A 15,213-nucleotide genomic window follows, 5' to 3' on the forward strand; every position below is an offset into this window, starting at 1 on the left:
GACTCATTGCTCTGTTCCATCATTTGCACTTTTCTGTCCCCTCCCCTGTGTACTTAGTGTCAGATTGTACAAATGAGAGACCTGCAAAAACCTGTCCCGTCACTTCATCAATCACAACAACACATCAGCAGAATGATCTAGACTTACCCAAATAAAACAGGGTTTAAATAGTGCTGAATGAAAGTTTGGAGCCATTCATGGCTGGTAAAAGAGGGGCACATGGAATGTGCATTATTCAAAGAGGTAAGAAGAAGATTTTCCATCTATTAAAGATATAATTTGCTGCTATAATAACGATTCAAATAGACAAATAAAATATATTGTACATTTTATATTAAATTCTTTATGCCAATTTTTTTATTCATGACGGAAAGTTTTTAGGCTCCAGACCAACTTTCCATTTGTTTTAGTGGAATTTAATTTGTTTATTCAATCTTTAAAACTTATCAAAAAAAAAAAAAAAGCATTAGATTTATATATTACTTTAATCGTTACCTTGGGGATTGATGAAGATTGATTGGCTTTTATTGTGTTTAATAAGTAAGATCAGTTGTAGCCAAGTGGTCCAGGTACTAGACTAGTGATCCATGGGCGGCACGGTGGCTAAGTGGGTAGCACTGTCGCCTCACAGCAAGAAGGTCCTGGGTTCGATCCCCAGGTGGGGTGGTCTGGGTCCTTTCTGCATGTTCTCCCCGTGTCTGTGTGGGTTTCCTCCGGGTGCTCCGGTTTCCTCCCACAGTCCAAAGACATGAAAGTGTCCATGGCTGTGTTCGATATGTATCCTAATCAATATTGTTTATACATTTATGTTCTTTGTTCATTGAAATTAAATAAACAGATTATCTATTAGCGATTGTGAGAAGGTTCAGGTTAGCCTGTATATTGTTAGAAATTAAGATGAGTTAAGTTTGTGTTTTATATTAACTAGTAAATTTAGTATATTGCTAGTAGAGCTATTTTGAATAATGAGGTCACAGTGCTCCGTACAATAGTGTTACGTCATCCCCTGCCCTCCTCCTATTGGTGGATTTTAGATGCGCCTCGTAGCAGCCTTGACGCTGTCAGAATTTCTGGCACCTTCAGAACTTTCAAGACAACGGATCACCTCCACCAAATAAATCATATTTTACCATGAGATTCTGGCAGCGAGAGCAACATTTGGGCCGATTATCGCACAGTGTAACGCGGATTTAATACTGTGGTCCACTCTGATAGGAAGAAGCGAGACTCTCGGTAGGTGTGTTAGTTCTAATAAACTTTTTATTTCTACATTTATTTCTATTTTAAATTCATTCTGGAGTTGGATTTAATGACGTTGCAGTAGAAATCGTGGAATGAGTGAGTGTAAGTTGATTCACTTTGTTCTAATTTTAAGAACAAATAAGCTGAACTGAAAATTAGTGACAGTGCTAAATCGCTCCTGAATCCCTACATAGTGCACTACATAGTAAAGTCTCATACACGCGATCTAGTGCACTACTTAGGGAAATGGAGGTAAATTGGAACTGATTATACATTGAGACCTGCAAATACAACCTTACTACTACAGGTGAGTTAATAATGTGTAAACAGGCTCTTTAAATGATGATGTTTATTATTTAGTAATTCATTAATCTAATAAAAGAATGAGAAAATGTTCATGTTTATTTAAATACGTGTATAAATGTAAAGTGAAGATTTAAACTGGAGTTTTAAATAACAAAAACTAAAGTTGTTTGATAGTTTTTTCCCTTTAAATTGTATAAACAAACATACTGGTCACTTTATTAGGAACACCATAGCCTACTAATACTGAGTAGAACTAATACTGAGAGTCCTTAATGTTGAACATGATTGCATTATGTAACTGCTGCAAATGAATGCTGGAAATCTTAATGATACACCCTTTGCTTTTGTGCCTCCTGTAAGTTCTAGCAACTACCCCTATAACCACTTTAGACCCAGAGGAGTCCCACTTTTGTGCCCAATAAACCAGCCACCAAAAGTTAAAATGGCTCATCAATGACTCCAGTGAAGAAAAACATGCCCATTTTTATTTCATGTACCCGAAATGCTGGCTTGCCCCTTTTTACTTTGTCTTTGAGGGGCAAAATAAGGTCCTGCCATTGCCGTTAAATCAGCAGGTGAATGCAGATTGCTCCCTACTTCTACAATTCTTCTTACACTTCGTATGATTCTCAGTTTAAGCCATGAGGGGTGTACATTTCTTAAATGGCTTATCTAAAGTAATGGGTGAAATGCAGATGCTGTTGTTAGCCAAAAGACTCTTTCATCATGTCTGAACAATAGGCCTTTCTACCCAAGCTTTTACACACCAGTATGTAAAAGATGATGATGTAAATGATGTGGGCTACCGGAGTACACCGTGTCCGTGCTGTTGGTGAGTCTCATGTTTAAGTTTTGTTTTGGTAGTAATTCATGCTCGTTATACATGTATAATATTCATTCCTAGAACTGCAGATGAATGCATGAGCTGTACTGAGGCGGTCGCTGGGGTATTTGCATGTGCGCTGTTTAAATTTGTTTATTTTTTTGACACGTCAATCCTACGTGACTTACAAGCAGGCTGAGACGTTGACATTTAAAGATCTTAAAAAAACAAATAGTGCATTTATTTGCACTGGTTCTGATTTTAAATAATGTTTATATTTATTTATTTATCTGTTGTTTACAGGGGGACATTTACACTATAAAGCTAAAAGTATGTGGACTCAGACCTTGAGATTGTTGGACATCTTGTTTCAAAGCCATCGGCATTAAAATGGATTTGCCCCCTTTGTCGCAGTAACAGGCTCCACTCTTATAGAAGAGCTTAAAGAATAGACAACAAAAGTCTGGAACTTTGGCACTAATGTTGGTCAAGAATGTCTGGCTTGCAGTTGGCATTCCTATTCAGCCCTACCAAAGCTATCAAACCATGTAATCATGGACTTGATTGTGCACAGGGATCCCAAACATTTATTTAATGCAGTTACTTCTATAAACATTTCAGAAATTGGTGTAGCTGAAACACCTAAGAAGGGGTGTCCACATACTTTTAGTCATTAAGGATGTGTCAGGGATATTTTTTGCATTTCACAGTTTTATTTTTGTCTCTTATTTGCAGAAATGAATAAAACCCTGTCGCAGGTTTTTTCCTGCAACTTGTGCCCACTTTCCTACACGACTCAAATTCGTCTGGACAAACACTTGAAAAAATGTCACTACGATAAATATGTGAACCAGCAGGAGTCAGAAAATCATGATTATGATGGCAGTCAACAAAAATCCTCAGATGGCCAACAGCTGAAAGAGAACTTTTCCTGCTCAGAATGTGGGAAGAATTTTTCTCAGCGGGGTGATTTCCTACAGCACCAGCGCATTCACTCAGAAAAGAAGCTGCATTACTGTAATCAGTGCGGGAAGAGCTTTACTCAGAAGAGCACACTCGAACGACACAAGCACATTCATACTGGAGAGAAGATGTATCAGTGCTCGCATTGTGCAAAGAGCTTCACTCAACAGGGTACCCTCAAACAGCACCAGCGCACTCACACTGGTGAGAAACCGTACCAGTGCTCGAAATGTGAAAAGAGCTTCACTCGGCGGAGTCATCTTCAGTTACACAAACGGATCCACACCGGAGAAAAGCCCTACCGCTGCTCCTACTGCGAAAGGAGTTTCGCCGACCGGAGTGCCTTCCAGCGCCACGAGCGCACCCACACCGGACTCAAGCCGTATTCCTGCGTGCAGTGCGGCAAGAGTTTCACTCGACAGAGCAATCTTCAACAGCACCGGCGCATTCACACGGGAAATAAGCCGTACAACTGCACAGAGTGTGGAAAGACCTTCACAGACCAGAGCACTCTCCAAACGCACATGCGTGTTCACACTGGAGAGAAGCCGTACTGCTGCTCGCAGTGTGGGAGGTGCTTCGGCCACCAGGGTACCCTGAAACAGCACCAGCGCATCCACACGGGAGAAAAACCATTCGTTTGCCTACAGTGCGGCAAGAGTTTCTCTCAACGGGGTCATTTCAAACTACACCGGCGTATTCACACGGGGGAGAAACCGTACGCGTGCTCACAGTGCGGCAAGAGTTTTGCACAATTTAGTCACCTCGAAAGACACCAGCGCATTCACAGAGGACAAAAGCCCTATTACTGTTTGCAATGTGGCAAGACTTTCACCCAGCCAAGCACCCTCCAAAGACACCAGCTCACCCACACGGGGGAAAAGCCGTACCAGTGCTCGCAATGTGGGAAGAGCTTTACCCACCAGAGCACCCTGAAACTGCACCAGCGCCTTCACACCGGAGAGAAACCGTATTACTGCTCGCAGTGTGAGAAGACTTTCACGGACCACGGTTCCCTTCAGCGACACCAACGCGTCCACACGGGGGAGAAGCCGTACGACTGTCCGCAGTGCGGGAAGAGTTTTACTCAGAAAGGTCATCTGAAACTACACCAGCGCATTCACACAGAAGAGAAGTCCGAGCTCTGTGTGTAGTGGGAGAGAGGAGTTAGCAGTATAGTATCGCTTGGCTTCCTTTGCTGATACTTTGACACATTTCTTGTCTGACTTGTTTTACTGAGGGTTTTTTAGCTTTGATGACGTAATAGTTTTGGTTTGTACACCAAATATCTCAGGAACCAGCATGTCTTCTACCTGACATGTCCCTTTTACCTAGTTTTATCTACGTCTGTGTTTATACTCGTAGTTCAGTTCCCAAGAATTTTAGTCCTGGTGTGCTTAGCGTCCACACTCACACGTTTACAATCGAACCAAAATAAGTAAAAGAAGCGTGTTGTGAACCAGTCATCAAAACGACGCACCACTCTGGGATTAATGCACTTATCAGGGTTGTGTAGACCTGGTGGTATTTTCTTACCAAGTGGTGACACAGCAAGAGGTGGTAAAATGGATAAACAAGTTAAACCAGCGCCAGAAATTTATCCGCTGAACATTTTCAATACACTATGTTCTCTTGGGGCGTGTTTGGTGCCACACCTTGGCATCATGTCATGTGTTTGGTTTGTTTAGGTACTTTTGGTTTGTACTGTTCCTACCTGAAGCACATTGCACCAGAATTTGTTTAGAAACAGGCCAAGATCCTCCTGATCAAGCAATCTCAAAGTCTGAGTTCAAAAGAAAGCTTCACACTTACTGTAATAAACCGCAACAGAGCAACCGAGCAATCGCACCAGGGTTCGTTTTAATCCAACCACATCTGACAAGTATAAACACACCTTAAGTGCTTCTTGAAGGCAAAGGGAAAATATCATGGCAATCTCCAGAAACTATGAGGATTAAAAAAAAACAAATCACCATCCCATCTCCATCACTTCTCTACACAGTCGCCTTCCGATGCATTTTTCCAGCATTGCACCAACTTTTTAATGCCGTCAGCAAATAATGTGGATAATCAGACGGAGCTAAATCCAGACTATAAGCGTCTCTCAGACACGACCGATTACTCCTCCTCCCTTCCACCCTCACCCTCGTTTCCAACCAAAATATAAAAGTGAGGAAACTTTTTGAAGAGCTGAGACCTCGAAGATTATACACCAGTTCTGGTCTGTGGCAGGAGAAGGTGCTGGTACCTCAGTTTTGAGATTTAACTGCTCAGTGACCCTCACCGTTGTGCTTTTGTGCGCAGGTTTTTAAATGCAGATATTTATTTTTTTTAATTATTTAACATTTTTTACTTCATCTATTGCACTTACTAATGAAAGATTATTTAGTTATTTCAGGGTAATGGGGAGTGAAGTTTTGGTTTGGTTATATTAATGTTTGTTTTTGTTTTTTATTAAGCTTTTGTATTTATTATGGTCCTAATCAGGAGCAGGTTCACACCTTGCAGCAGGTAATGATTATATCATCATTATATATGCGTTTATAAGTTTGTATATGCGTTAACACACAGGAAAACCTTCCCAGAACTGATTTATTTACATGTCGTATGTCTACTTTTATAATAAAGTGTATGAACACTTTTCCCATCACCAATGAGATTTTTAAACATATATTTGTATATGATTTTAAATAATATTGAGGGGCACTGTCGCCTCACAGCAAGAAGGTCCTGGGTTCGATCCCCAGGTGGGCTGGTCCAGGTCCTTTCTGTGTGGAGTTTGCATGTTCTCCCCGTGTCCGCATGGGTTTCCTCTGGGTGCTCCGGTTTCCTCCCACAGTCCAAAGACATGCAAGTGAGGTGAATTGGAGACACTAAATTGTCCATGACTGTGTTCAATATAACCTTGTGAACTGATGAACCTTGTGTAATGAGTAACTACCGTTCCTGTCATGAATGTAACCATAGTGTAAAACATGACGTTAAAATCCTAATAAACAAACAGTAAATAATATCGGCTTTATTAAAGCAGGACGTTCAAACTGCCTGAATCATGAAAGTCGGACGCTGTTTAAACAGGTGCTGATCTGAACGCGCATGATTCAGCCATCGTTTACCTATAGTTTACATATGACTTCGTTTACATGGTGCACTCTCGTTTGCATGTACAGCGTCCTCACACATGCCGACGTGCTCGAGCAAGCGAGGGTCAGCAAAAAAGAAATGAAGAAACGCACAGCAAAGCAGAACAGAGATAGAGAAATGCTTCTCTGGCAGCAGGAGCATTTACATGACACACTACTAAGCAGAACTTTGTTTTTACCCACACATATTATGACACTGTTTAAAAGTTTTAGTACTGTAATGAGTAACCCATCCCATATCATTTATTTATTGATTTAATTACTATTGTTTCTGTGTGCTGATCTGCTGACCAGTGTATTGTTACCAGGCGTGAAAGAGTATGTGAGTCTGAATGTGTAATTAAATGAATGTGTGAATAAATCTGAAGGTGCGATGAATGAATGTTTAAATTAAAGTGATTGTGTGAATAAAAGTGAATGATTAAATAATAGAGAATGAGAGTGATGGTGTGAATGAGTGAATAAACGTGAATGAGACTGAACGTGTAATAAAAGAATGAAGGTGTGAATAAGAGTGAATGTGTGAATACATTTGAATCATCATGTGTACATGTAAAGTGGCAATTTGTACATTCATTTTCTGTATGTTTGTGCTGTCAATCTGTGAAATGGTTTTGCTGTGACAGACTGGAGATAAACACACTCAAACCCTGTTTGGTTCTATGTTATTAATGTGTTAAATATAAACAGTACAGATACAACCAAGCAGAAGGTCCAGGTTCTCCTCGTGTTACTTTGTCGTACCTTCTGTATGGATCTCAGCTCCAGGTTTCAGGAACACATTTGCCTGCATAAACAAATGAGCAAAGAAAGATCTCGGCTCATGTTGACGGTAGATGAAAAATCCAGGTCTGCCGGGTGACTCCAGGCTCTCGAGCGACGCTTTTGACTTGCAAATGTTTTCATGGCTGCCTGGATCCTGTCCTGCCTTCCTTCAGCCGTGCTTTGAATAAAAGATCCAACAAGTGAGTACATGAGGATGTAAATCAGTACCTGGGGGACAGAAGCAGCCCGGGGGACAGTGAGAGATGATGAAGGGATGGAGCAGAGATGTTAGTCCAGAACACCATTTTCTTCTTAGTTTTATACTTATATTGAGTCTAAATGTGGCTATAAAGTTTACTAATAGACTTTTAGTAATAACATTTACATCCTTTTTATCCAAATCAACTACAATTATCACTGAGTACAATTTAAGTAGGGTTAAGTTACTTGCTTACAAGTTACCCAACAGTGGCAACTTGGCCCTACAATATAAAATTCATGTTAATAATACAGTATAAAACTGCAAAACAATTACCCCATCCTGCCTAAAAGTTAGCTTCACGTTACCCTTCTTATCATCTTTAGGAAACTGCAGTCGAAGAGTAGGTTTAGAGTAAAGGTGTTTAGCTGAGCAGAAAGTTTGTGAACCCCTGGTTCATTAGAATAGATTGTTTTTAACCTATGGTGGCTGGGTGGGTAGAAGGTCCAGCAGGGGCGTAACTACAGGGGGTGCAGGGGCACACAGCATGAACTTCTGAGTAATTCATTCTGATCAGCTATCAGCATAGAGCACATATATATATATATATATATATATATATGAAATTGAGGGGGCCCAAAATCTTTTGTTGCACTGGGGCCCATGAGCTCCTAGTTACGCCACTGAGGTCCAGGGTTTGATTCCCAGGTGGAGCGGTCCAGGACCTTTCTGTGTGGAGTTTGCATGTTCCTGGCATCCGGTCAGGTTAATGGAAGATACTATATTGACCCAATGTATGAGTGTGTGTGTGAGCGACCCTGAATCGAATAAAGCAGTGGTAAAACAATGTTGTAAGCACCATTCTCCAGTCCATGTGGTTGTGCTGCTGTACTGCAGCAACCAACACCAAGAATACAGAAGAAGCTTCAGTTTGGTCTCCTGTAGATGAGAGGAATCAGATTTACATCATTAATCCTCTTTATAGGAACATTAACCTGATGAGTGAGTTCATGTAGGAGGTGATGAGTGAGTTCATGTAGGAGCTGATGAGTAAGTTCATGTAGGAGGTGATGAGTGAGTTCATGTAGGAGCTGATGAGTAAGTTCATGTAGGAGGTGATGAGTGAGTTCATGTTGGAGGTGATGAGTGAGTTCATGTTGGAGGTGATGAGTGAGTTCATGTAGGAGGTGATGAGTGAGTTCATGTAGGAGCTGATGAGTAAGTTCATGTAGGAGGTGATGAGTGAGTTCATGTAGGAGCTGATGAGTAAGTTCATGTAGGAGGTGATGAGTGAGTTCATGTAGGAGGTGATGAGTGAGTTCATGTTGGAGGTGATTGAGTGAAGATCAGGTGATTCACTCAGATTCGCTTTAAACAGGTAAGTTCAGAATCCGACAGAATTCATCAGAACAGCAGATGAGTCTAATTTTGTATCTCCAGTTCGCCTCACTTGCATGTTTTTGTACTGTGGGAGGAAACCGGAGCCCCCGGGAGAAACCCACGCAGACACGAGGAGAACATGCAAACTCCATACAGTAAGGATCTGGACCGCCCCACCTGGGGGAAATGAAGTCTTTGTGTGTCTGTGTCTTCTTGCTATTTAAGTCTTCAACCAAATAGTCATGGGTCTCAGCTGTGCTACTAGCCGGTCGGGGGCCCATACCAGCACAATTGCCTGTGTCTGTGGGGGAAAAGGCAGTACACTTGCGCCCTCTGCTGTCCGGTTGAGACACCTGCACTAGCGTTAGAGGATCTGGACTATCAATTTCACACAGGTTTACATTTTCAGCATTACAGTACAGGGACAGTATACTGTCTAAGCAATTGAGGGTTAAGGGCCTTGCTCAAGGGCCCAACACTGGCAAATTGGCAGTGGTGGGGCTTGAACCACTGACCTTTTGAGTACTAGTCCAGAACTTCAATAAATGCAGCATTTGTGTTTGTTTTTCCACTACAGGAATGAACGACGACCTGTTTGGAGGCTTCTCCTGCTCCTCGTGTCCACTTTCCTATACAAGTCAACATTTTCTGGAGAGACACGTCAGAAGATGCCACTATGAAGAACATGTGAAAGTGCACAAATCAGAACAGCTAATGTACGAGGAACTGACCTCCCACATAAACCCTGGACAAATGACCTTCGACGTTCTCCGCACTAGAACCTACCATGGCCGGATGCGTGACGAAATGCACCACTGCTCAGAATGCGGGAAGAATTTCACACGGCCGAGTCATCTCAAGCTGCACCAGCGCGTTCACTCCGGAGAAAAGCCATACGAGTGTTAGCATTGCGGGAAGAGCTTCACTCAGAAGAGTAATTTCCACCAGCACCGGCGCATTCACACGGGAGAGAAGCTGTATCGGTGTTCGCAGTGCGAGAAGAGTTTCGCCCGACTGAGCCATCTCGAGCAGCACCGGCGCATCCACACCGGAGAGAAACCGTACCGCTGCTCGCAGTGCGGGAAAGGTTTCACCCAACAGAGCCATCTCAGAATGCACCGGCGCATTCACACCGGAGAGAATCCGTACGTGTCCACAGTGTGGGAGGAGTTTCACCAGCCAGAGTAATCTCCAGCAACACCAGCGCATTCACACCGGAGAGAGACCGTATCTGTGTTCACGCTGCGGGAAGAGTTTCAGTGAGAACAGCACGTTACAACTGCACCAGCGCGTTCACACCGGAGAGAGGCCGTATCGGTGTTCACAGTGCGGGAAGAACTTCACCAACCGGAGCAATCTTCAGCGACACCAGCGCATTCACACCGGAGAGAAACCCTATCAGTGTTCACAGTGCAGGAAACATTTTACACAGCCCAGCGCTCTACAAAGACACCAGCGCATTCACACCGGAGACAAGCCCCATTACTGCTCGCAGTGTAAGAAAAATTTCACAGACCAGAGTAATTTCCAGCAACACCAGCTCGTTCATACCAGGGAGAAGCCGCACCACCGCGTACAGTGTGGGAAAGGTTTTACCCGACAGGGTTCCCTCCAGCAACATCAAAGAGTTCACACACAACAGATCACCGACCAGGCATAACATTATGACTAGCTCAAACTGCTGAAGACGTTTATGCTGGTTCTGATAGGAAGGTGTCAGAATGCACAGTGCAAAAGGGGGACCAACACAATATTAGGAAGGTGGTCATAATGTTATGCCTAATCGGTGTATATACAAATCCCTAGAAATAGAGTTATAAGCAGTGGTCACTTTACCAGGGTCATGAGAAAAACCTAATATGCAAAATAATAATGCTGATTAGGGTGTGGCTCTCTGCGCACAAGGCTGATCTGCATATGAACTCGCCTCGTGCAGTCGCTACTGCGCACGTGTCAGCACCAGTAGAGAGGAAGCGTAATGCAACTTGGTAAAAGTTGGAGAGAAAATGCATTAAAAAAATAAATGATGGTGGCACCTACGAATGTTATAGCACATAAATTATTCGACATGCAGGTAAACACCATCTTGAAACCGGTTTCTGACCAGGTGAGTCCAAACAAGCTCATGATAGGTAGCTCCTAATGTACAAAAAAGACACTTTAGGATCGAGTTCAGTCCCAGTGTTAAGTTTCTTTATTGTTTTAGTTTAATTGTAATTCTAAACACATTATAAAACTAAAACATTCCAAACCTGTTCAGGATTAGTGACACTCCAAAAAAAAAAATCAGATCTCACAAAGTCTGATTTACAGCCAGTTTAATATGAAAGCATTATCAGAATAAATAGTTGCACTAAAACACAATGCACTGTAATGTTAACAGGATTCAGTTTTTTAAAGGCAACATGATTGCAGTTTTGATTTGCTACCTCACAGATTGGTGATCTCGACGTTCCACTAGTCCAGTACTTACTATGGAAGAATATTGAAAATACGTATGTGTAAGACCATGAGTACAGTAAGTGAAGTTAAAGTCTAGAAGACACCCAGTTTTCTTACATTTTCATCTCATTGTATCCTGGTCAGGGTTGTGGTGGGTATGGTTCCACTGGGAAGTACTGGGTACTAATCAATCACAGGGCTTCAGCCAAAAGGTATAGCCCATCATGTCTGTGTAGAAGCCTGGCGGACTGATGTTCACACACTGGCTACACTGTTCCATACACTCTGTAATACATTAACTGATACACTAATTAGACTGAGAGTAATAAAACTAGGCCTGATATATGGTTCCATAATGAGTACTGGATTAGTGGAGCTACTGGTGTTCATCAGTTAACCATCTCACTCCCTCCAGAGATCGTTCTGCTGTTGCAGGTTCAGTAGGTGCTCAGGTACTTGACACTAATACAGACAGTAATAATTTAGTGTTCTTTATTGTACTGTAAGGTAGAAAAGCAGCTCTGGTTTGGGACTGTAGATAACTGAAAAAAACAGGATCCCAGTCCAATCCAGCAAGAACAATAAACCTGTACGGTGTGTGCGAGTGTGTCTATGTGAGAAAGGTGAAGGTCTGAGATGTGTATGTTGAAGCTAATGGGTTGGATCTCAGATCCAGAACCTGCAGAGGCGACATCGCACACAGACGTTCCCACGGCAGGTCTAAAAAAGAGATAAAGAGGGATAAATACAAACAATTCAAGTGAAAGGTTTACAGACACTTATTTGGTACAGGTACGTTTACTGGTCATGTCTCCGAACTCTGTAGGTTCAGGAAAATACTACAAAACAAACCTTTATATGTAAATTTAATATAGTAAAGCTTTCTAAATACTTTACTGCACAGTAAAGCAACTAAATATAAATGTGTTATACAGCCAAGGGTGCACAAACTTCTTAAAGTACTGAATTACATAGCAGTCTTTATTATGGCCAGGGTCATAGTGGGTCCAGATCCACTTAAAAACAACAGGTTCATACTATCTAGAGAAAGCACCAATCCATTCCAGGATTCACTCACCCAGCAGTGATTTAACATAGCCAATCTACCTTCTGCAAGTTTGAGACAATCCAGACACTTTATTAAAACCCACATGTATGCTGTGCTGGCTATGTTCTAGCAGACCACTGTGCAGTAAAGTAAACCATGAATGACTGGCATGACCTGCTGGTAAAGCAGTGGAATTGCACATTCTCCTTCATCAACGAACTAAATACTATAACAATAAATGATTATAATGATACCTGTGATCTGGTTGGATGAGATGTTGATGTGTTGCAGTGTTGGGATGTTGAGCAGCTGATCAGGAAAGCTGCTGAAGCTGTTGTTGGATAAATCGATGTTGACGAGATGCTGCAGTTCTCCGATTCCGTCTGGAAGTTTAGTCAGCACGTTTCCCTGCAAATCCAGATCTGCAGAAAAATACACAGAAAATAGATCAGGATTATTTATCCTGCTGTGCTGTTACGTCTAATCTGTGCTGTATTTTCTTGACTTAAATGAGATTTGGCATCTGGGGAAAGTTGTGAGTGATTCTGGTTTAAATGTGGGTGAAAAGAAAGTAGTACTACAATAGAACTGAAGCTCCTGAGGTCAAAGCTCAAACTGCACATTAGCACACTATCATGTCTGAATTTTCTTTAGAGGTCTGGACTTGCAATATAATAAAGATGTAACGTCAGGGCAGAAGAAACTAGCAGCCCCAGTAGAAGCTTTATGAGGTTATGGGCTTTTTTTCACAGGATATTATATTTGATTAGTATTTATGTATTAAAAAGTGGGCTCTGTAATAGTTTACTCCAAACGTAAGAAGCCGTACCTGTCAGCTGAGGGAAGGTGCTGAAGAACTTGTTGGAGATGTTCTTCAGTTGGTTGTTGGCCAGCTTGATCTTGTGGATTTTATCTGCACAGCTGCGGATCATTTTGAAAACTCCTTCTGGAAAGCTGATCAGATTACAGTCGGACAGATCTACACAAACAGAAAGAAAACAGAGCTTTAGCTGGAACTGTAATTATTGTACTGTGGTTCTACCGCTAGAAATATTCGGCTTGTAACCTTTGTGTAGACAAGCAGGTCTGTTTCTGAATGGAATACAGGTACGAGGGTGGAGGCTGATAATTCACGGTTGCATTTGTTAAAAGCTGGGACGTCTTAAAAGTGTGTTTTAACCCTATTTTTTGGGCAATAACTGAGTCACTGGTGACGTCAACTTAGAACCAAATGATGTTTTAAGTAAGGCATAAGACTTTCTAAGACTAAGTGTCATTATTTATTATCTTTTCTTTTTTTGTTAAGTCCCAGCACAGAATAATTAACTGCAAACACATTTAGTTTAACTCTGAACTTCATGTTATAGTGCAATACTGTCGGAAAAGGTGAATCATATTTCCTTAATTCTTTATAATAGCATCTAAGGGAAACAATGTTAGTCTAAACCAGGTTATAATCTAATAATTATTTTCAAAATTATCAATTATCTGTGAATTAAACTAGACATCAAGGGAACAAATACTTCCAATAGGCCAATGTGTTGTCGAGTATAATTGGATAAATTAACTAAAACATTTTCCTCATCTTACAAACAATAATAATAATAATAATAACCTAATGTGTCCGATCCTTCCACCATCGTTTCATTGATCCTCCTGGCCACATTTGCTACCGCCTCCCCCATCCTTTTCCAGCCAGCTAAATCTGAAAAAATAACCAACAACAATCAGTATCAGTACAGACATGAAGGCCAGTGCTGCAGGAGCTTAAACAGAACCCGAGGCGCAAAAGCAGCCAAAGAAATGCAGATCATGCGTAAGAAAACCACTAAACAAAAAATGGAATTCATGGAATGGTACCACAAAGAAAACCACTCTTACACACGAAAATCCACCAGATTGTTCTGCAGCACTTATGTACCAATGTTCTCTGAATGGATCATTTTTCAGTACTAACTCACACCCAAGGTACCTAACCCTTCCACACTGAGAATTCCTACTTACGTGTATACATGTGTATGTCGTGGCATCTTTGGGCTTTCAATTACATCTGTAACATGTTCTGTTTCTGTGGCTGAACGATTACAACACAAACAGTGGTCTCTTATCAAGGGCACAAAGAAAACCTAAACTTGTGTGGTCAAATATGATCCAAGAGCCACCACAGAACAGGTCTGCTTTGAATTAGAAGATGCTGGATCACGGGTCACGCTGTGCACAGTCAAGCGAGCTTTACAGCATCATGATTTGCCAAAGAAGAAGCAGGTACAGGAGCTCTGTGTTGCACTACATCTAGCATCTTGTCTCAGCTCGCTTGACTGTGGACACTGTTCTTTCCAGCAATCCAATCATTAAATGAAAGATTAATTAAAAATGACTGAAATGACAAGACTGCCATGTAATAGATGTAAACTTCTGACTTCAGTTTGGTTAGGTGAGACAGCAGGTGTAGGTGCCAGTCTGGTACTAACCTTACTGAGTAAATGCCACACCAGTGCCACACACATACCAGAGCTCTATTTATATCACCCACACCTCAGCACAGCATGCAGCAGCATGGTTATGATTAAAACAGTACAAATGCACTGACATTTATGCCATTTAGCTGAATATTTTATTCAAATCCACTTACATGTGTTAGGAGTATTAATATGATTATTATAATAAGAACACTGCAGGTTCTCATGCACCAGACAGACAGACAGGAGGCTCTCTCACCCGGTTCCTCCGTGGTTTCTGTTCTAATAAACACCTCAATCCTGAAATATTTACCCTCTCCTACTCCTTTATACACCTTTAAACCAACTAAAGACTTTAAATAAACGCGAAACAGAATTATGGAGTAAATGGAGTGAATACTAAACCTGCTTACACAGACTCGTTCCGCTGTAGCTCGATACAG

At 41.6% G+C, this 15,213-nt stretch overlaps 1 protein-coding gene and 1 pseudogene across 2 annotated transcripts; one reads left to right on the plus strand and one right to left on the minus strand.

The window, feature by feature from the left end:
• The first annotated feature begins 3,162 nt into the window (after positions 1-3,162).
• Positions 3,163-10,849, plus strand: LOC134321682 (zinc finger protein 420-like; annotated as a pseudogene).
• A 143-nt stretch (positions 10,850-10,992) lies between these two features.
• On the minus strand, positions 10,993-15,213 carry lrrc20 (leucine rich repeat containing 20). Of its 2 annotated transcripts, none has more exons than XM_063003487.1 (5): positions 15,184-15,213; positions 13,927-14,016; positions 13,141-13,290; positions 12,566-12,733; positions 10,993-11,983 (listed from the first exon to the last, which is right to left on the minus strand). In XM_063003487.1, exons 2-5 carry the CDS (start codon positions 13,994-13,996, stop codon positions 11,874-11,876), a joined length of 498 nt encoding a protein of 165 aa, XP_062859557.1. In that variant the 5' UTR covers positions 13,997-14,016; positions 15,184-15,213; the 3' UTR covers positions 10,993-11,873. The 2 variants fall into 2 exon arrangements, with proteins under 2 accessions (XP_062859557.1, XP_062859556.1); XM_063003486.1 differs by lacking the exon at positions 15,184-15,213 and adding an exon at positions 14,944-15,094.

Source organism: Trichomycterus rosablanca, chromosome 10 (genome assembly GCF_030014385.1).
Source record: "Trichomycterus rosablanca isolate fTriRos1 chromosome 10, fTriRos1.hap1, whole genome shotgun sequence".
NCBI lineage: Eukaryota > Metazoa > Chordata > Actinopteri > Siluriformes > Trichomycteridae > Trichomycterus > Trichomycterus rosablanca.

Coding starts and splice junctions, on each gene's coding strand:
- lrrc20 (XM_063003487.1), bottom strand. CDS start 13,996: ATGGGGGAGGCGGTAGCAAATGTGGCCAGGAGGATCAATGAAACGATG. Junction 13,291..13,926: donor GGAAGGATCGGACACATTAG/GTTATTATTATT, acceptor CTGTTTGTGTAG/ATCTGTCCGACTGTAATCTG. Junction 12,734..13,140: donor CACCTTCCCTCAGCTGACAG/GTACGGCTTCTT, acceptor ATTTTTCTGCAG/ATCTGGATTTGCAGGGAAAC.